This window comes from Channa argus, chromosome 1 (assembly GCF_033026475.1).
Source record: "Channa argus isolate prfri chromosome 1, Channa argus male v1.0, whole genome shotgun sequence".
Taxonomy (NCBI): domain Eukaryota; kingdom Metazoa; phylum Chordata; class Actinopteri; order Anabantiformes; family Channidae; genus Channa; species Channa argus.
Window position 1 is genome coordinate 45,725,384 of NC_090197.1, and position 21,870 is coordinate 45,747,253.

Here is a 21,870-nt window from a genome sequence, read left to right on the forward strand (position 1 = left end):
AGAAATTGACTGTAGGTGCTACGTGCATCTCGTCCAGCAGATGTCAGGCCTTGGCCACTGAGGGGCGTAGTTACTGCGGTCTGGCAGCTCCGGAGCGGAGCAGGGGCCCTCGCGATGAGCCGGATTTGAGCAAGTTGAGCGCAGGACAGCCAGGCAGGCTTCGCTGCAGTTGCAGTGGAGGGCAGGGCCCAAAGGCACTGCGGCCAGGAAGCGGCTCAAATTACACTGGGGTGCCTGGAGTGGGGTGGAGAGGGGGGGGGGAAGGGGGTTGACACCCACTGGAGTGAAGGAGGAGGGCAGTGTGTGGAGACGTAAGGAGGAGAAAAAAACTAGTAAACCTGACAAAGCGTCTGAGAAACAGTGCGAGGACTGTGCGCGGAAGAAGGGAAGGAGACGCGAAAGAAAGCCGCACTTTTCAGCGGGGAAACGCACGGTGATGGATTTTATGAGATTTTGCAGCGGACATCTATCTTCTTGTGCATTTTAAACACAGTCCCACCTCCTTAGTAGCTGCAAACTTTCTATTCACTTGACAAGTGCGCTGCTCGGGAACACTGGGCATGTTTTGCTGCCTGGAAGAAACTTGGTGACGGGGAGGAAAGTTTCTGGGGGGCAGCGATATGGTTTTCCGAGCTGTTTTCGAAGGATAACGCGTGTAAAAGTGGGATTTCTTTGCATGGCATTGGACTACGCTGCCAGTCGTGTTGGGAATATATCCTCTGATTTGAGTTGATGCCGGCTGATTGTGGAATACTACCCTGAAAAAAAGCAGAGCCTCGCACTTTTTTCTGGTGCATTGTGGAGTTGGAGACATTCCTCCCTTTGGATTCAGCTCATGCTCTCTCCTCCCTTATCTGTGCATGTCAAAACAGAGATCTCCACGATTTTAGTCCTCCCTGGTAAGTATTTAGTGTTTACGATAAAACTCAGCTGGGAAACGTCTAAAGCTTCCTCACAATCTCATCTGTCACGATTTCAGCTGTCATGTCCAATCGGCTTCTAGAATGTAGAAATACTTTGCTTTTTTGTGTCTGTACTTTTTTTTTTTGCCAAATAAAAAAACGTTTGTTGCTTGTGCAGATTTCCAGATAACTTTTGGAATCATATCAGAAATCTGTAAAATATGCAACACTTTTCCAAAATTTTTACCCAAGAAAAAAAAATGCATTGGGTTTAGTTTAAAATTTGTTTTCTATGATACTTCTGTCGTCAATATTTAAAAGTTAATCCTTGTTTAGTTTAGAAGGCGACGAACACAGCACTTCGCCTCATTACTTTAGGCCCATTAACAAGTGTCCCGGTTATTTATTACTTTGCTTAATTTTCTACATTGCATTTATGGTGCCAATTATCCCGTGACCGCAGTTGTTTTTTCACTGCTTGGTGCCGGAGCCCTAAATCACTGAACAGCTCCAAATGAGCCCCTATTGTGGAAAAAAAAACTGATTTGAATTTCAATAGGAATTCAGTCAGTGCCAAAAAAGTTCATTCAAAGCCTGAGCTTAAATGAAGGCTGCGTTCATGTATGGAGCAAAGTCCCATAGAGTCCAAATGTTATATCAACAGCAGCATAGATATCAGAGTTTGGTAATGAAAAGCTCAACTCTTCAAACTGCTTTTCTGTTTCGCTTCTTGTGGTTTTTATTAGTATTTTATCGATTTAGCTGCAGTAGTTAGTAAAGATTTCACTGTTCTTTAACACATACACACTTTCAGTTCATTCAATAACATCAGTAAGTTGAGTAGTTGATTCATACACGTATTGGTTTACAATTCATATATCTGGGCTGTCAGTTTGCACAAATAGAACCTTAATTTCTAAATCAAATCTGCGCATTTCTCTAATTAAGTTAGTGTAAATATATTGGCGCACCGTCCTCCACGATGTCCGTGTCCCGTGTAGGTTTCCAGCTTCGCTCTCTAAAAGCCAGATTACATGTGTCTTTGCGGGTAAAAACCAATCGATGCGTCCAGCTGGAGCAGAAGGAGCGCAGGGAAGCGTGACTTTACCAAACCCCCAGAGACACTTCAGCGCGCTTCAGCCACAGATGTCTGGCTAAACAGATTGGTGTGTCTGTCCCAATATTTCAATATTGCAATTCAATTAAATCCGTACTGTCTTTATAACTGAGTCATGGGAATGCATTAAGCGCTCCTTACGAATACCATTAACACAAATGCATAAGCAAAGGCAACAGGTTTGGTGCATCTGTTGCGCACGGGAATAGTAAGGTGCCACATTGCCTCGTATGCTGATTAGATTTTCTCATTACGTTGGAGGAAAAAGCAGAAGCAGCGTGGTAAAATGACACAGGACATTATGTTGGAGATTAAGTAGTTTTCAGATTTTTGTGAGGTTACAGTTTAATAAACTGTGTGATCTTTGATCTGTCCTGCAGATGAGTGACAAACGGTGGCTCTAACTGGTTAGACTCTGAAGACTTACAGAGTTATGTCTCTTAATTGGTTTCTGTAAAACGTATTTTAATGCATATAATTATAGATCACAAGTCTAGTGGATGTTTGTGTGTTGACTGCTGGTGCCTCACAGCTTCGGTATGTCTGTGGCATGGCTTGTTGGACGGCATTTTGAAACATTGTGTCTCACTTTCTTTCCCTTGCTTAATTTTTCTGTCTGACTTTGTAAGAAATTAAGCGAGAAGCAAATTGAACAAGTTATTGGAAATTAGAGCAACTATTTCACATAGATATGTTTCTTTTTTCCTTTCACTTCTTGCCATCTTTCTGTTCACACTTACTCTACCTTTTCCCTTCCACCACCTTCCCTCCCCTTTTTCTTTCTCTGCGTCTTTCACTTCTCAGCCCAGGTGATTGGGTGAATTCCAGTAAGTGACAGGCCGATCCGGCAGCAGTTGATGGTTGGGCGGACCCCCTCAGATGGGATCAGTGTCCAGGGGGAGGTGGAGAAGGGGGGTATGGGGACCACTTGCCCCCACTAACGGGATGACATCGTGGGCCTGGCTGCTGGCCGCTGTCCTGCTGTCCCTGCTGACCGTCAGCGTGGCCAGGCCGCCACTTACTGCCACCAAGGAGGAGGAGGCCACTCTTGAACCTGAAGGTAAGCAGCAGAGGGTGGGAAGGGATGGAGAGAAGAGTATGGTCAGAAAACATTTGTTGGATTTGTCTTTAAAGAGCAGGTGCAGGTCTGTCAATTTGTTTCCTCCCTTCAACTGACTTTAAATTTTTGGTTAACTTGCGTATCCTTTCATTACCCAACATGGAGCAAAATATAGCAATATTAAGATTTCTGCAATTTTGTCCGTTTGAAGTTACTGTTGATTGGTAAAAAAAATAACGAGGGAATGAATTTTCTGATTTGAAGCTGCACTGTTTCCACTGTTAGTTTAAAACTTACAGCTGAGTATTTGAACTTCTTCTCAGAGTAAACATTGATTTAAGCCTTTCTTTTTAGTCTCCTATTTATTTTTTCTTTTAATCTTCATAAAAAAATCGAACAAATAGAAAATCAATAAACAGAAAAAGAACCAGCTAACCTCAGCATGGTGAGCATCATGGTTTTCTCAGTACCGGATGTGTGATTCACAATTTCTTTTTTCTCTCTCTCTGATGTCCATGGTAGCTAGAAGAGTACAGTATTTGAGTGTGTGAAAGCCAGATGTGTGACCCTGTGTGGGAGAGTTGTGAAGGAGGGTGGGACATTATTTATGGTGGCATCGCTTTCATGCCCTGCTTACCTACACTCTTAACCTGAAGAAGTTGACTTTTTTTTAGAAAATTGAGTACAAAACCAGTGCCTTAAACAGTTTTATGTGCCCAAAAGTTTAAACTTATTTGAACACAGTGACTAAAATAGTTTAACATTAGTAGTCTTTTCTTAAAATCAGCTAATTTTGTTAAACATTCTTAATTTTAAAGAGTCACTTCTTCATTCAACATAAGAAACTTTCAAGCGTAGTCGTTTTGTACCAAAATCAATACAAAGACAACATTTGAGGCTGCTCTCAATAATTTTGTTAAATTCCAATTGTCTGGTGGTGGCTACTGAATACAGCATTAACCTTTACTATGCTTCACATTCTTATTGTTATTGTAAAAAGAACCACAAACATTAATATGTACTAAAAACACAGAAAGTTTTCATCATCTTTTAAACTACATTTTCTAAGTTCAAACTACAGAAGAGAAGGGTCTCTGAAGTCTCAAAGAATGCATGCTGTAAAATCTACTAATACACTAGTATTGTTTCTCTGAAAACATTTAATTTAAATAGTTAAACATACATGACTGTAAAACCTAGAAGTCTTTGCTTGAAAATACAAAATTTATTTTAATAAAAAATAATTTAAAAAAGCTAATAAAAATTCTTACACAAAATTCCTGTATGTGGTTTCAGAAAGAACAAAGAAAGAGTGAGGGGAAGAAGTTCTGCTTTCTGTCTTTTTCTGCTTTCTGCATTTTGTGATTTTAGAATATTTAAAATCCCTATATATATTTTCTTAACTGGCAAAATGAAAACCTTTATTTAATAAATAAATAAGTATAGTAAATCTTTACTAAAAGAGCATCTTGTATAGTGCAGACAGCTTTCTTGGTCCTTTATCCTTCTCCATTATCTCTTTGTCCAGTCTTGGAGTCTGGTCAGAGACGAGCTAATTATTAGAGTTGTTGTGATGGATGGTAACTCACATTCCAAAGCCCTTTGTTCCCAGGCTTTAATCAGCATGCTAATTGTATGTTAGGCCAACAACAGATCATCACTTTTTTTAGGTAAACTCCCCCATCTCCTGCGGTCTGTATACACACTGTCCACTCTCTGTACCTTCTCTTGCCCTTTGCCCTTGAGGTCGGGTGTTGTTCTATCTACCTTGACAAAGCTCCTTTCCAGTTGTTGTTGTTCTGTTTGGCTCTAAGCCACCGGGTTCAGAGCACCACATGGCCTGGACATTACGCTACATGGCCACAGAGAGGACAGAAAGAGAGGAGAGAGTTTTCCAGTGTTTAACGATCCTCCAGGAAAGTTCTAAGAGGATTTGTGCATATTTGACTTGTCCTTTAGATGGAGAGATTACATAGCACTGAGCGGGGGTGAAGTCATGTGACTGGAGATTAAGTAGCTAGACCTTGGGGTCACATGATGAGGGATCAACAGGCCACAGGGAACCTGGCCTACTTATCTGATCCTGGGTCGTTTTCACTGCTGCACATGGCAAACTGATTTTTTTTACCGTTGCTTTGTGTGATTGAATCTGTGTGTTAACATCTCTAGTTTGATGTGGTGTCTTAACTGCTCCTGATGGGCTGCACTACTGTCACCTTTGTACATGTTGGGGAGACAGAGCATTCCCCTACAGAGGTGTTTAGGATTTCCACCCCACCAATTGACCCCTCTTTGCCTTGCAGCCATGCAGCCTCGGTCACACCACTGCCGGTGTGTGTGGGAGCTGTAATTGCTGCAGATTCTTTAGATTGCATATCATTGTTGTCTCTAAGGAGCCCACGCCTGCACCCCTGGTGGCCCTGGTAGTTTGTTTACCTGTGGCTGCTGTAACAGTAGAAGTAGAGAGAGTGCACTGGTTAAAGCCTGCACAACAGACCTATTGTTGTTGCTGTAGCCACTTCAGTATCTACGGGAGTGTTTACCTTGTCCAAGCGCTCTCCGTTTGCACAGTGATTAAAATACAACGACTGAGCTGAATAACAATGTTACCGAACAGAGAAGGTGTGTGTGTGAGTGTGTCTTTAACATTGGTATTCTCTGCTCTGTGGTCTGTTCAACCCCTTCTTTGCATTTAATGTGGAATAAATGTGGCACCAGGCACATTGGAACGCAGGCTGAATGCAAGTGCAGCTGACAAAAGTCAGCTCATGGTTTGGCTGTACTTTCCTTTACTCCCTGCCAAACTGTGTTCTTCAAAAATGCTCTGATCAGCATGGAGGCTAACACTTCAAAATAGCTGAGTGGTTAAATAAATAACGGCTACATTATGGCTTTCATTTTCTGAGTGACACATGAAAGGAATGCTTATCAATAAAAGATGAGTTTAATTTCTCTGAGAGTTTCTGGGCACAGTAGTCAGCACAGTATAGTCAAAGTTAGAAAGACAAGCAACTGTATTTATTTTGTTAACAGCCATGATGACTAAAGACTGTTAATTAAGATCATAGTTTTTAGTAGACTGTTGGTGTATGTCAGTGTGTGATCCTCTGTGTGAAAGCTTATTACCTTTCTGAAGCACTGTGCTATCTAAACAGTAGGAGGACAGTTGTAAAAGTATAAAAGTGTCAGCTGGCTGGTTAATGACACGGAATGTGTGTCTGTGTGTTGTGTGTGTGACCGAGGCATTGGCAATGGAAGTGAACTCTAAACAAGCACAGTGTCAGCCGGTGGTGTGACAGGGGGAACAGTTGGGCTGAAAATATGGCCTTCACACAATGACTTTTATTTGCCTGCTGTACGCTGCTGTTAATCTTGCAGGTTTGAGTGTATTGGTTAAAGTTGTGTGTGTGAATGTGTGTGTGTGTGTATGTGTTGGAACTGTTATTTACCTTGGCTGATGTGCCAGAGAATAACTTGTCACTCCACCGCTCAATCTCACACCTGTGTGATAAGAGACTACCTGTGCCAGCTTGTTCCTCAGGTCTCATTGGGCAGTCCGCAGGAGAGCCAGTAGAGATGACATGAAGGATGATCAAGGAAAACAGTAAACAAAATAAAAAAAAAAATAAAAAATCTATGAATCTTTACATTAATCTGTCACAAAACAGGACATTTGTAGACATCATCCTGACTTCTGGGAAGCTGTGGGCTTGAAAATTTGTGGTTAATTGAAAAAATGAAGCGTTTAATTAATAAATAATGAAAATAGCTTTTTGTTGCTGCTCTACTGTTTACTTTCAGCTTCAGTATGAAATTCACAATGTTATTCTGTCGAATTCAGCACAAGGAGGAAGGAAGCTCTAAACGAAAGCCTTGGAGCTTCACTATAAACTGATTTTTGGATGAAATGGGGAACCAGTGAGCCAAAGGGGTAGGCTGCGGTTCAGGGAATACCTCAAGAGTGATAGGTGCAGGGAAGGGGGGAAATGGAGGGGCTGTTGTCATGGAGGCCAGCAGAAGCTAGTTCATAGAGCTGCTCCTTTGTCAAAATAAGGAAAAAGGAGGGATTTAAATGTCAAAGGACATCAGAAATGGAGGAGAGACAAAAAAGGGCGAAAAGTCCTGGGATTTGAATATTTGAGGAGGATACAGAGAGAAGAGGAGAGGAAAAAAGAAGGACAAGAAAGGCAGCAGAGATAATGTGATTTGGTGCTGTGTGTGATGTGTGTGTGCCTGTCGGCCTGCGTGTATACTGACGGTGTGCTTCAGAGATAGCAGTCATTACATTTAGTTCACCTGTCCCATTGTGCAGAACACGACAGAGAGGACATGACAGAAGAGACTGAGCCGAATGAGCCTCTCTGCCGAAATACATTCATAAGCTTGTTTATGTAAGAAAAACTTCAGGGCTTTTTCGAACACCCCCTCCCCTTAACCCCCGCCACATTGCCAACATTGCAGTTTGGCTCTTGCTGATTTGACAGACTGAAAGAAAGACAGATGTGAAGGAGACACTGGTGAAAATTGCTTGCTGCATTTTGCCTCCGAAACTGATTATTGCCAGGCAAGACGGTGAGAATGTGGAGAAGGAGTGGACAGCCTGAATTTATCACACCTGATAGATACATATAATAGCTGTCAGAGACGAAGAGGGAGATGGGTTTTGAAATGGGGAGAGAAGAGAAGAGAAGCAAAATAATAGTGATGATGAAGGGTGGAAAGAGGAGAAAGCTGTTTGATTGAAATCAGGTGTGTGTGTGTGTGTGTGTGTGTGTGTGTGTGTGTGTGTGTGTGTGTGTGATAGAGAGGCTCCCACCCCCTCCTGTGGTGCAGTGGGGGATGAGACTTTGCAGAGATGAAATATCTGCAGTGAAGTGCTTCAGCTCTGCATGCATCCCAGGATTCCTGTAAACCCTCTTCAGGTAGAGCAAGGTGTGTCTGAGTGTGTGTGTGTGGTTGTGTGTGTGTGTGTGTTTGTGTGTGTGTGTGTGTGTGTATGTGTGTTTACTACGATGCAGCTGCATTTCATCTGTATAAGGCTCCCTACAGTTCTTACTGCAATCCCATGTGTGTGCTTACATGACATACGTTCCCATGAAGAATCAGGCACGCTGAAGGTGTCAACAGGTTGAAAAGGGTCAGGCTTAGGTTAGCAGGGTCAGCAGCAGCAGAAGGAGGAGGAGTTGATGGAGTGGGACAGATGGACACAGCAGAGATAAGAAAATGATGAAGGCAGAACTAACTGCATGCTTTCTTTATTCACCATTTAGAGGGATTCCTGTCCCGTTTTTTCTTTCCTTGAGCTTAGTTTCCGTCCTTCCATCTTTTCTCTTCCCTCAGACCTATTCTAGTAGTGGTTTGTGTGTGTTCCAGGTGTTTCGTTGCTTGGTTAACCTCACTTAAGGGCCCGCAAGTTGAGGTTGTCCATACATGCTCCCTAGCAGATACCCAGACTGCTGTGTGTCCTAGTAGTTACAACATCTTGAAATGGCTAAAATCCTGTACTGAACAATAAAGGAAGTAGCTGGAGTGAGTAATTGTGTCGACACTCAAGCCTCCGGTGTGGAAAACCGTGTTGTAAAAGGTAGCGGAGACAGCTCCTATCAATCAGCACTAGAGCTCCACCTCTTATCAGACCACACACTCAGTCAGGGGTGGCAAGGGAGGGGTTAATGATTTCCGGATTGAGGAAAAAAGAGACACAGAGAGAGGAAGAGAAAACACTATACAGGGACCGTACCTGTGTGTTCACTTGCCCAGGGGGCCTGCACACATGCCCTGGCCACTGGCTTGTGGCGGAATGACTTTCTTTTCCTGTTGAGGTCAGATTGTGTGTGTGTATGTGTGTACTTTACATTTAAGACACACGTAGGGAACATAATGGAAGAGGGATGTTGTTGAAAAGGTGTATGGAGGTACAGGAAAGGCTGGGGGTGCTGCTGCCTCTATAATTACACCTATCAACACTCAACATACAGTATACTACTTTAGCACTGACTTTTTTGCATGCGTTTCCATTGTTGCTGCTTTCCCCCCTCAAATCTTTTTTAATCCCTCTCTTATTCCCTCTCTTTCCTTCATTTTGCCCTTAAGAAAACACACGCACGCACACACACACACACACACACACACACACACACTCACACACACACACAAAACATTTTTGCAGTGCAAAGAGAAGGAAAACCTTCTAGCAGTAATCGGGGGCTGAGATCTATCTACTGTATGTCTGAGCCGAGGGAATGTACATGCTTGTGCATGAATGTGTGTGTGTGTTTGTTGAAGTCTGTGGAAGCCTCGGGGTGAATGGAATTGGCTTTGTGTCTATGGCAGAAGACAGTATTTCAGTCAGGTTTTCCCTCAGGTTTTCCCTCTTGCTCAACATTCATTCACAGTCTAGAGTTTGCATGGATACGCTAAAATCCGTCACAATGTAGAATCTTCAGAAATCCCTGTGATATATTGGACATTCACCTTGTTCTCACCGTGCATTTGTACAAGTTAGAGGACATGGTGTACACACATGCACTCACAGGCAGACTTGGATTTTCTCCCAGAAGCTAAGATTTTATACACTTTGGAGTCTCTCGCTTTCTGCTTTGGCTGACGGATCTTGTGCAGGGGTTGTAGATCCTTCATGGCCATGTTATGAAAGAGAATGAAGAAAGAGTGATGGAAAACAGAAGACTACAGCCAGGTCAATGTTTTTAAAGCTTAGGCGCACAGTCAAAACCAGAGAAAAGCCAAAAAAGAGAGAGCACCCCCATCTCCCCTCCTTTTCTTTTCCTCAACCTGATAACTGCTTCCGTACTGGACCTTTCTAGCTGCTTTCCTCTCTGTTGGGCAGACATGCGGGAGTTATATTACCTTTTTTTTAGGCTAAAGAGATCTATGCTGCTTCTACTCACCCACATACACTTGACTGCTTGGCATCTAAACTAAAAAGAAGGGGTGGTTGTGGGGAGGGTGGTTGTATTTCAGCACAGTTATGTCCAGTCCTCACCTGCTCGCTTAATTTCCCACACGTGCTGCTCTGGCCGTAACTGCATGCTCTTGAATCTGTAAGCACCAATCACACTGCACACTTGGTAATAAAACAGTGGTATTTTCTAAGGGCTCCATTTAATTTACGGATGACTCTGGGTTCGTGGTAGCGAATGTTGGTGTGACAGCTTGAAAAGTGGGCCTCCTCTTTTCTGTATTGCTCCTCCTGCAAAGTTGATTTAAGTTCATCCACTGGGGTTATATGGTGTTTTTGTTTCTTACACTATGGCTTGTTTCTTCTTCTCCCACCTCTCATTCCTCCTTCTTGTGCACCCTCTTCCTCCTCCAATCTGTCCCCCCCTTAAACTTCTTCCCCTTCCTCCTTCCATTCGCTCTGCAGAGGCATCGAACAGATACCAAATTTCTAAGCCCACGGTGTGCTCAGTGCACCCTGGGGAGGTGCTGAAGCTGAGCTGCCCTCTGCCGGCGTCGGGGACCATTACGTGGACCAAAGATGGCAGCTCTCTGGGCGCCAACAACCGCACGCTGATAGAGCAGGAGGTGCTGCAGATTCGTGATGCCACGCCCAAGGATTCGGGCCTGTACGCCTGCACCAGCGTGGGCAAAGACACAGTCTGCTTCATAGTGAATGTCACAGGTGAGTCAGGGTTCAGGCAGGCGAGGACAGGCCAGGAAGGGACAGGGAGTTGGGTTGATTGTGTCCACATGGCCATGGATCATGTTCAGAGAAGAACAGTCTGAAATTTGGTCTTTCCGTGTGACACAGAGGTTTAGTGAGTGTATGTGTGTACAACCATACAATGGAATTTATCAAACAATTGCTCCACTTTTGCATTTTCTTTTATATTTTTATGTGCAAATCTGCAAGAATGTGACAGCATGAAAAATGTCTGCATGCAATACTGTGCGTGTGTGTGTATGGGTTGGGAAAGGGTGGCAGTAACCGTGGTTACTCTGTGCAGATGCCATCTCGTCGGGGGATGATGAGGACGATACAGAGCGGTCCGAGGACACTGGGGCAGATGGAGAGCAGTTAAGTGAGTATAGGAGGAACGAATGGAGGGGTGAACGAGTTGTGATGTACATTCGCTGTCTAAACAGTTCTCATAGGTCCAGTGTTCTTGACCAAGGCACTTTAAAAGGACATTAGAAACCATTGGAAACACTGATCTTAACCTGTATTCTCTCTAGTTACTTTCTTTGTCTTGTAATATTCCACAGGCATTGATAGCTGCAAACAAGCCTGTGTGTCAATGTATTGTGATGGTGTTTCACATATGATTCTGGGTCTTTAAAAAGTCTTAAAGTACTTCCCATGTTTTAAGCCACAACCTCATTTAACGAATAATAAACAGTCCTTAACAACAGGTCAAAACTTGAAATCCAAAATGCGGATCGTGGTAGCCTTAAGTCTTGGAAAGACTCAATCCCTCAGTGAAATAATCTACTTGGCTCTATCAGTGTTAGCACAGTTCAGATTATGTGATTATATTTGAGGCAGAAAAGAAAGTGGAGGGTCTCTCCAAAATTTCCTGCAACTTCCTTTTTGCTTTTCACATAGTCTTCCAGGCTAGGAGCTGCAGGGAGTGCAGAGATTCCTGACATTCATATAGCTTGTGTCTCTCAGGTAGTCAGGCTTAATGAAGCCAAACTAGACAGCCAGCTAGTCAGCTGGGCTCATCCATTATGAAAGATGCCCATCTGGACCCAGTTAACCACCTGGGGGCATGTATGTTTGTGTGAATGAGAAAGGGAAAGTTGTACTGAAGTTTGTCTGTGCGAGTATTTGGGTGTCGTAATGTGTTTATGTAGCTGCACAAATGCACACACTCAAATACTCTCACAAAAAGGTGGCTAAAGTAAAGATGAGGGATTCCACATCTTGTTAAAATTCACCACATGGGTCTCATTGAGTCTTCCTCCTCCTTCACTTTTGGGCTGACTGTAAGTGCCTGAAATGCATTAAATATAAGGATGAGAAAGGAACTCAGCAAAAGCAAAATATGGGGGAGTGGGAAAAGATCCAGCTATTATGGGGGGTAATAAGCTCTTTGAAAACATAAGAAAGGCTCTGGCAATGTAGTTGCATTTTCTTGCTGTGTGTGTCTGAAAATTAAAAACTGAGATTATTATTAAAAGAAGGAAGGAAGAAGAAGAAGAGGGGGGTTGTTGGACTAGAACCAGCACTTCTGAGCATGGCGTGGAGCCTTGGCTTCAGGCCGAGGGCTGGAGGGGGGAGAAGGGGTGGTGTGTGTAAGGCGTGGGAGGGAATGAGAGCGGAGAGTGCGGGGCGTAGCTTTATGTTTGTGGTTTTTTTTTCCTTCTGGAGCACTCTGAATATGTTGGGCATCAAGCCACTGCAAAACAGAGCATTTTTATTTGACGTTGTATAGATGATTGAACAACAGAAGTCGTGGAAAAAAACAAAAAGAGAGACAGTGTTTGTCCATCATCAGTAGTGGGTGGTGTTATTGGAGGTGAAATAGATGACCCTCTACAGGGATCTGTGAGAGAAGCGGCATGAATGGAAAGGGTGAGGGTGGATGGGTGAATGGGGGTAGCAGTGATGTCATGATGAAGTTGGAAAGCAATGTGGAGTGTTGCTTTTTTCAAACAGTCTGTCCTGTTGCTGTTGTCCTTGTCCTGTTGATTTTTTTTTTAAAATCAGTCTTTGGGTGCAGTGTTCCTCTTTAAAAAGCTGTGAGGATTTTTATTGATGACTAGACCCATCCTTTCAACACAATCAAAGTTATGGCTACACACTTGAGGTTAGATCTTTATTGATATTCTGATAAAACTTATATGGTGAGGGTGAAGTCACAATATAGAAAAGAGAAATGTTTATGGAGAATAAAGTAATAATGTTATGAAATTAGTAATATTTAGAAAATTGTGAAGTGTTTAAAACTTCCTCACTTATGCCTTACAGTGTTATCCTAAGTGAAGTGTGAACAGATTTAACTATTTCACAATATCAGTTGTATGTTTATTTTTTGATGATGTCACACTTAGGGAGGCTGAAGAAGATTTTGCAATGTTTGAATCAATATGAGATGCCACTGATGTTCTGTTCTGTCACTGTCGATCACCTCTGATCAGACCTCCTCACTGTAACTACAGTATGTTTTTGACTGTTTCACATTTACTGGTGCACAGTGTTGTGAGAGCTTTTAAATACTCAGAGAGTAGTTTATTAACTCATATGTCAAATAAACGTCACGGTCATAGTCTTCACCAAAAGTTACAACATGAATGCTCTGCAAACAGCATGTAACTACAAATTTTTTAAGTTTTACGTGTTCCTGAATAATTTCAAAATATACCAGTTTTAATTCTTTTTGGTCACCTAAACATGCATTATCACAAAGCTTAGTTGATCTTAGGAAAAGCTCCAACAGTGGCTCTAATAATTTGTGTAAAATGCTGCCTTTCTCAGCTTGCATAGATGAATAGTAAAGTGAGGGATATCCCACTTTAGCAACTAATCAGTTCAACTTACAAAAACTACTTTGGGACACTGATGGATTTAGCTTTAAGGAGGAATTTAGAGAAAAATAAATCTTTACTGATAGCACAGGAGTTAGATAACCTCAGCTCACCCCAGGTCATCTTAGGATAAACAGCCGCGAGTGGGGATCCGGATGCAATTTGGGGGCGGCTGGAGTTCCTCAGGGCCAAAGCAGTCCAGCCAGTGAAAGTTTTGCTTTCTCTGGAGAGAACTCTGAGGGTCGTCTCGTTTGATGTGCTGCCCTTTTGGACAGAGAGCATGGGAAACAGCACTGCTCACCTTTCATGTCTCAACCTCATCCTCTGACCTGGCTGCCAGTTTGTGGTCAGACGTCATTTTGGAGAGACAGCCTCGTCAGGGGGCATTCTCCACCTAATCTGTCTCTGTCTCAAGGGACAGAGTGATGACAGGCAGAGTGAACGGAGAGAAACGGAGGCTACTGAGATGTGAAGACTCAGGCAGAGACACACAGATAGTGAGAGTGAAGAGTAAGAAGAAAGAGGGAATGACTAATTATAGTTTGAGCACTTACTGTATTCATCCATTTAGGAAGGAAGAGCACTGTTTACTGACTTTACTATCCAAGTATGCTCAACGATTTTGCGTGCCAGAGAAAATGATGGGAAGTACAGATTGGAGTATGCAGATTAAAAAGAAAGCGAGTAGAGGGCACTTGAAGACACTATTCTCATGGGACATGAACTAATGTTTGAGGGTCAAACTAAAGTCGGCGGTGGGCTGTATACATAACTGGATATTCTTTCTGTTCCTTTCACTCCTGCTATACAGAGAGGAAGTGATGGTGTTGACCGTTTGGGTTGTTGTTTGAATTTGAGTTTCTCTTCCCCTCTGAGCCCCATCTGCTTAGGCAATCACACTCCCAGGTGCAGAGAGAAAGGGCGGGAGGGGGGCTTGGAGAAAAATCCAGCTGACTGACACTCAGACATGAGAAAAAATGAAGGAACAAGGGAATGGACAAAATCTAAGGGGAGGTGACAGATTTCAGTAGGAGAATTGGTCTCAGTTTGGCACTGATAAAATCTAGACAAAAGATCGTGTTAAGAACTCGTTGGTTAAACGTGACGTTCATTTTCTCCCCTGATGGTGGATTATGAGTTTCCAATGATGATAAGCATTCCTCACTCTGCTGTCTATCTCAGCCAAGTGACAGGCAGATAAACAGGGGAACTGTGGTAATTGAAGGAAGTGGAGGGAGGGAAAAAAGCTGCTAAGTGGAATAAAATGAAATAAATGTGATGGTCTAGTTACAGTTTGGCAACGCCCAGACCGCCCCCCCCCCCCCCCCCCATCAGAGCTGATGTTTTTTCCCCCTTGGTGACACCCTGCCCAATCTAAAGCAAAAGTGCATGTTTTATTGAAATATATGTGCGTTGAGCTGACGAGTCAGTCACTGCTGCCAAAGGAGGGCGAGGGGGAGGGAGGGTCTCTGGGAGTGTTAGTAGTGGTTCAGGATTGCCTCGTCTGCAGTCACACTTTCATGTGTATCTCCCTGAGCCAGTCCAAGGCCCTCACAAGCCAAACTGTTAATGGTGAGGACAAGATTAGGAAATCTCACAACGGTTCTCTGGTTTCAGGCCCTCCGTACTGGACCTCATCAGCAAAGATGGAGAAGAAGTTGCATGCCGTGCCAGCTGCCAACACAGTCAAGTTCCGCTGTGCTGCAGGAGGCAACCCCCGGCCCAAGCTGCGCTGGCTTAAGAACAACAGGCCTTTCCGCCAAGAGGACCGCATGGGAGGGTATAAGGTAGGATAAACAGTAATATGTCACACTTTTTATTACAAATGTCAAATCACTGCCTTCGCTTTTTACTGCTGTGGTGCAGCACTTCTGGACATCGTGTGAAGGGAGTTTACAAAGGATAATGTGCCTCCTTCTTCCACTCGTTCTTTGGTTGTCCTTTCACCCCTTTTCCACCCTTCACTGGAGTGACGGGAAGAGAGTAGACAGAGGAAACGAGGACAGGGTTCTGGTGTGAAATTGCAATTGCTCATCCGTGTGCCTCCTCTCACCGGAATAGTTTGTAGAGCCTCTCACTGTAACTCGAAATGGTTCGTTATCCTCAACAATTAGAAACCTAAGCCTAGGACTTAAGGGTTAAATGCCCCCAGACAGTAATGTATAGAGAAAGTAGGTAAGCTTCAGGGTTGAAATGAGTTGAGAATGCTGAGGTAACTCAATCAGGGAGAACAGGTCCCACTGGCTTTGGTTGGAGACTAGTATGTGATTCCAGGATGTGATTCTATTGTTATGAAATGTGAATTACAAATGCTTATCCTGAGCTGGTAAAGTTTAAACTAAAGAATTTTAATGTTCTGTCTATCTTCAAAATCTGTGTTTACAATTTTATGTCAAATTTAAAGTTTAAAAAAACTTCAATGTTTTCCCAAATTCTGAAAGTGTGGATTTATTGTTTATAACTTTATTTCCATGTCAGAAATGAACTTTTTTATGCACAGTACCATAGTTTCAAAGTCAAAAAAACACTTGTGATATTGTCTCTAGTTCTCTTTTAGACAACAAACAGCCTGTGTTCATTTATTAATGCTGTTCTCACATATGCTGACAATACCTCATTCTGTATTTTGTGGGAAAAAAGAAACCATGTTATTTAGTCTCTGTATAAAACAGCACGCAAATAGCTATAACTAGTCTACACGATGAGGAGTGAGGATTTCCTCCCATGTGACAAAGCCTATTTAGATTGCAGTTAAGTCATTTAGCTCCAAAAAGTCTTTTTGTGTGTCAAATAAAGCATCAATTGCTGTAAATGTTGGAGCTGTACTAATCAATGGGAATAACAGGCAGTTATGAAATTAATTAATGTAACAATCCAGCGGGGCTGAATTATATCAAGGCTCCTGGTTAATGGTTCTCCCTGCCAGGAAAGTTTAATAACAGATTGTGTTGATGTAGCTGCTAATTTTGCTTTCTTTTGGCCCTCATTACAGCGTGGACAAAAAAATAAATAAATGCCACGATGTGATGGAAATGATACAGTCAGGCTGTTGGATAATCTGCAGACGACTCATTTCTCTCTTTTTGTCAACAAGTGTTGGACAAAAGCTGTACCTGAGCCCAGCCCTGTGGCATAATCTCTCCATTGTGTGAAATCTAGGCCTGTAAAAGCAGTAGCTACAGTCTGTAGACGGAAACACTATTGTTAACTCACACCTGTGGATTCCACAGAGGCGAAACTGTTTTTACAAATTATTAATAACTGAGTGTTTGCTTAGACCAGAAGGGTTGGGTTTTATATGGCCCAAGACAACAGCGATTGGCAGATGAATTAGATAATTAAAGAGAAGTATGGGAATATGTAGGTTTATTTTTACCTTTTTAAATGTCTGTCCACTTGTTGCATTAAATTCTCAGTGACATCTTGTCAAGAATTCCCTAAAGAATTTAAAAGTAATTATATAAAAATGTGGACATTTTCTCAGCAGTTAGCAGGAAGACAGTGTTATGATAATGTAGAGTCATTTTCAGCCTGTCATCACCTTCAATATTGTTTTCCATGAGAGTTATCCTCAACTCTCGTCTTTCACTCGTCCAACTAAATCATTTCTTATCATTTCTTTTATTCTTTCTTCTCATATAGCGTCTGCTCTTAATGATCTTTATTATCTGTCACGTGCATTTGTGTGTGTACGTTTCCAACCACTGCCTCTCGTATGCAGGTGCGAAGCCAGCACTGGACCCTGATCATGGAGAGCGTGGTGCCGTCGGATAAGGGCAACTACACATGTTTGGTGGAGAATGAATACGGGTCCATCAACCACACCTATACCCTGGACGTAGTAGGTCAGTACCGCGCACAAAACAGTCGCTCAGACTCACACCTGAAGCTCAGTGTGCACCTGTGAAGCTGTGAAGAGAAATAGAGCGATGGGGGGAGAGGGAAGTGGAGGAAGGAGAGGCCAGCCCAAAGAGTTATCACAGTGAGAATGTGTGTAGGTGTGGGCTGTTTGATTGCCCAGGTGCACCGGGGAAGCAGGTGCAGGTCAAAGTGTCCTGCCAAGTGTGTGTTAGTTAAAGATGCACCTGTCAACAGTTTTTATTCATAAATAATTTATCTAATAAAGTTCCAATTTTATGATTGTGTTGTATATTTATAATACCCATTTATGGTGTTTGTGGTGTGCATGTTTTTCTGCTTTTGTTTTTTAAATCTCATTTCATCTCAACTCCAAGTCGGCTAAATCGACCATGGTTTTCTATATAGAATGTTCCTCCACCTAGATCCCCCCCAAAATATTTTAAGATTTATTTTTACATTTTTATATTTGAGGGACACAGTTTTTTAGATTTCTCGTGGTTTGAGCTCCAAAAACGTTGCCAATAAAACAAAAATGATCTCAATTCCTGAAATAGCACAGGGGTTAGGTGGGAGAAATTTGTGTGTGTGATTTGTTTTATCTGATCCCTCAGTGTTAGCCCATGCGTGATGCCGACTTAAACCGGATGTGAGAGATTATTCAGCATTGCTGTCTGAGGACACAGAGTGCTGGTCTCAGCACTATTACTATGAGTTCAGACCCAACTTGGTCAACCCTCACTTTGACCTTTGGAGCGCAGAAAGCAAAGAGTGTTTTTCTGCTCCGTTTGCAGAATCGATAGATGGCAGGAACAACAAGGGGAGACGACCAAAGATAGTAGATCAATGTGTGCCCGTGTGTTTATGTGAGAGTGTACAGCAACGTTGCCCTTAAATCGATGCCAGCCCACACTTCTTTTGCTTCACTGGAATCACCATACAAGAAATCAGTCCACATCAAGGCTTATCTGTCAGTTATTCTTCTTAAGGCTGGTCAATAATCCACTGAGACCCAAACACCAGCTGCACACGTTTGATTCACAGAAGAACATTTAGGGGCAACTGGTCACTGCACGTGTCACTAACTTGTGCTTTATGTAGAATCATTCCCCTACTGTCACTATTGTCCCAAACAGACCTACTGTAATTACATACTTCTGTGTTGATAAGCGTCTCCATGGTAATAAGAAGTATTTTCCTTATATCAGATGGAGAGTGAATACCTGAGGGAATGTGCACAATGAGCCTATAGGCACATGCACACAAACAAGTAATGTTTCACACACACACCTGCACATGCTCCCCAACTCCAGCCCCCTTCTCTGCTCCCCTCCGCAGTTAGCTAAAGCTCCCCTTCAGACTGCATATTTCTGTTTTTGTTCTGTTTTACTGTGACGCAGTAAACCCCCTCCATGTCTCGTTCTGCAGCCACCGCCCCCTGCAACCTTTTGCTTAATTTTGTTGGGTGGAAAGAAAGAGAAGAGGGGGCAAACGTGAAAAGGGGTGAAACAGAGACAGAAAGCCTGTTCGTATCAGGTCTTTTTTTTCCTCCAAATGATCTGTAGGAGCAGCCATTAAAACTAAAAGGGCCATTTTTTCTGGTTCAAACTGGCTTTTGCAGAAAGGACCGCAGTTGGAGATTCAGAACACATGATAATTAGACACAAATGAGTCAAAACAGACGTCGGCTCTTTCAGTTAATGTTGTGGCACCCAGTGGCCGCGCGGCACTTTGTCACTATCCCTATGCCATCCTGTGCCATGCTGCGCTCTTCCTGTGCCTCTAACCCTCCCTGAACCTTAGGGCCCAGTGTGCCAAGCCACCAGGTCACCTGCAGTTCAGTAGTCTCGCATGGGACGACATGGAATGCCTCTGGTCCATCTCCTCACACTTCTTCATGCTTCTGTCCCATCAAAGCTGCCATAAAATTACTCCACTAATGATTTAATTCATGGATGGATTCAGTTTGAAATGGGTCACATCAGACTGGTCACAGAAAAACATCAAAAAGCACCACAGGGGCTGTTCTTTCATCCAACATGGAAACCATGATCAGGATCTGCTTTTTCTTTCTCTTTTCCCATCCTTTGTCCCTTGCTGCGTACATAGAGGATGTGGCTAAGGTTTTCAAATCATTATTTTACAGTTTTCATCCTTAATGTCTTTCCTTCCTTGAGTCCAGTTTTTGTATGTGAGTGGGTGAGCTTTTTTTGCACTTGCTCAGGCCCACACACATAATCACAATTTTACTTTTTTTTTAAGTTAAGCACAATTTCTCCGCTAACTTATATAATTTTTCTTGAATCTTATACCCATTCTGTCATTTGGTTTGAGCGATGCAGATCTGAATGCACCAGAAGCTACCATATAGATCACCTATAATAAATGTTTTTTTCAATAGAAGCTCTTCTAAAAAACTGTCCAATTTAATTATTTTGCCTGTTTTAGTAAAAGGTGTATATATTGTACTAGATAGTATTTGGCTTGACAGGCTTTACAAAAAGAGCATCACATGACAGAAAGTTAGATTTAAGTTGATCTCCCATTTCTGCCCAGGAAAGATTGAGAGGGTGAGATGGAGGAGGAGAAGGGAAAAAAGTGTGGTGGGGGGGAGAGAAAAAGAGACAATAAACAAGTCGAGCCCTAGGAATGTGCAGGAAGGAGGAGGAAGAGGGTGAGAGGGGAAGGAGGGGAGGGAATCATCTGATCTGACAGATTTCATAAAGATGGAGGATTGGCAGACAGACATATGGAAGAAGTCTCTAGCCCCTAGTTTCTCAACTCTCCATCTGTTGGTCCCTTTTCTTCCCAACTCTCGCCCTGCTAATTCTTTTCTAATTCTTCCATGTACTCAGTCTCTATCCCTCATGTCACAGCCTCACTCTCTGTCCGTCCCCCGTGGTCCAGACTTGATCGTATACAAAGTCACACACAAATGAATTCACTGAATCTACCTTAAGGCTTTGTTCTGGAAAGGCGATGCAGTGCTTCAGGCTGAGTGATTTTATTTTATATGTGTGTGTATAATGTGAGTGTGTGGCAGTAGAGGAGTTTTGCTGTCAGTGTGGGGGTTGGTGGGCTCCTCAGTGTAGTTGTGAAGGCTGGGTCGCGTTTGAAAGGGGGCATTGTTCATCAGGTCTCGCTCTGTTTAGATTCCCTGGCCAAATGTTTGCTTATAAAAGAACGCAGATAGCTGAAGATGTCGGGGAGCTAAGAAGGTGTTTTACTTTCCAAGACTGGCAATTTTTTTTAAATTTTAATCCATTTCTTCACATGCAGTATGAACAAGACACTTTATAGAAGTCCTCTCCTGTTCTTTATCTTTCAGAGATAAATGCCTCCACCTCTTCTCTTTCTTTAGTGTGAAACCTTTATGTGTTCCTGAGATAAGACAGAGTCAGTGCAGTTGTGATTGTCAAGGTTGCTGGGAAGCATTCACACTCACAGCACGTGAGGTTCTGCTCTTCCAAAGATAAATTCTCACACAGTTGGCACATCCTAAAAACTTAAATAATACGTATAAAAAACAGTAAATAACACGTTTTAGAGACATTTTAGTGTTACACAATATATTTGTTAAGAAATTATGTTGTAAAACAGCTGCTAAAAATGTGACATTTCTTTGACTGAACAGAACGATCCCCTCACCGGCCTATTCTCCAGGCTGGTTTACCGGCTAACACCACCGTACATGTCGGAGAGGACGCCCGCTTCGTCTGCAAGGTTTACAGCGATGCCCAACCTCACATCCAGTGGCTAAAACATATAACTCAGAATGGCAGTCGTTACGGCCCCGACGGGCACCCCTACGTCCGAGTGCTAAAGGTACATAGCAGCACTTCCTCTTTAAGGTTTCATTTCCTTGATTAGAAGCAAATCTGCCATTTTCTTGGCGTTTTACCATTAGTTGCAGGTGTTTTGAATGATTCAAGTAACCATTACTGTGTATTTTTCCCCTTATAAACTCGTAGGACTTTACGATGCTGGCTCTTGGTGGTGATTCCTGCTCTGTTCTCTCTCCTGCAGATCCATATACAGAAGCTGCATTTGTGATGTTTGCAATTTCTATTCTACATATTCATGTCTAAATATTTGTATGTGTGGATTGCAGCGTTCAGGCATTAACAGCTCAGACGTGGAGATGCTCACCCTCCCCAACGTCACAGAGGATGATGCTGGAGAGTATATCTGTAAAGTCTCCAATTATATAGGCGAGGCCAGCCAGTCGGGCTGGCTGACTGTCATCCCAGGTAACCCTTGAGACTGGACACCACCTACCCTCCCTCCCCCTGGTGTGGCTTCCTCGGGTCTGCCCCTGAACTGCTGTGATGGTCCTGCTGGTGGTTTCTTGCTAGTCCTTGGGTTCACAAATCTTCTCTCTTCTAATATTAGCACCTTGTATTTCAGCTGCTGGGACTGTTGTAGCCATGGAAGCACTAGTT

At 42.9% G+C, this 21,870-nt stretch overlaps 1 protein-coding gene across 7 annotated transcripts in view; it reads left to right on the forward strand.

The window, feature by feature from the left end:
• Window positions 1-297: 297 nt before the first annotated feature.
• fgfr2 (fibroblast growth factor receptor 2) overlaps window positions 298-21,870 on the forward strand; it is a 38,120-nt gene continuing 16,547 nt past the window's right edge. For 2 of the 7 annotated variants that reach the window (XM_067526034.1, XM_067526044.1), the window contains exons 1-8: window positions 298-899; window positions 2,824-3,079; window positions 10,464-10,721; window positions 11,047-11,121; window positions 15,188-15,357; window positions 17,292-17,415; window positions 21,063-21,253; window positions 21,540-21,678. In XM_067526034.1, the coding sequence (XP_067382135.1) occupies window positions 2,899-3,079; window positions 10,464-10,721; window positions 11,047-11,121; window positions 15,188-15,357; window positions 17,292-17,415; window positions 21,063-21,253; window positions 21,540-21,678 (1,138 nt within the window). In that variant the 5' untranslated portion in view covers window positions 298-899; window positions 2,824-2,898. The remainder of the gene's footprint in view (window positions 900-2,823; window positions 3,080-10,463; window positions 10,722-11,046; window positions 11,122-15,187; window positions 15,358-17,291; window positions 17,416-21,062; window positions 21,254-21,539; window positions 21,679-21,870) is intronic. The other 5 variants (XM_067526005.1, XM_067526024.1, XM_067526015.1 and 2 more) reach the window with 4 other exon arrangements.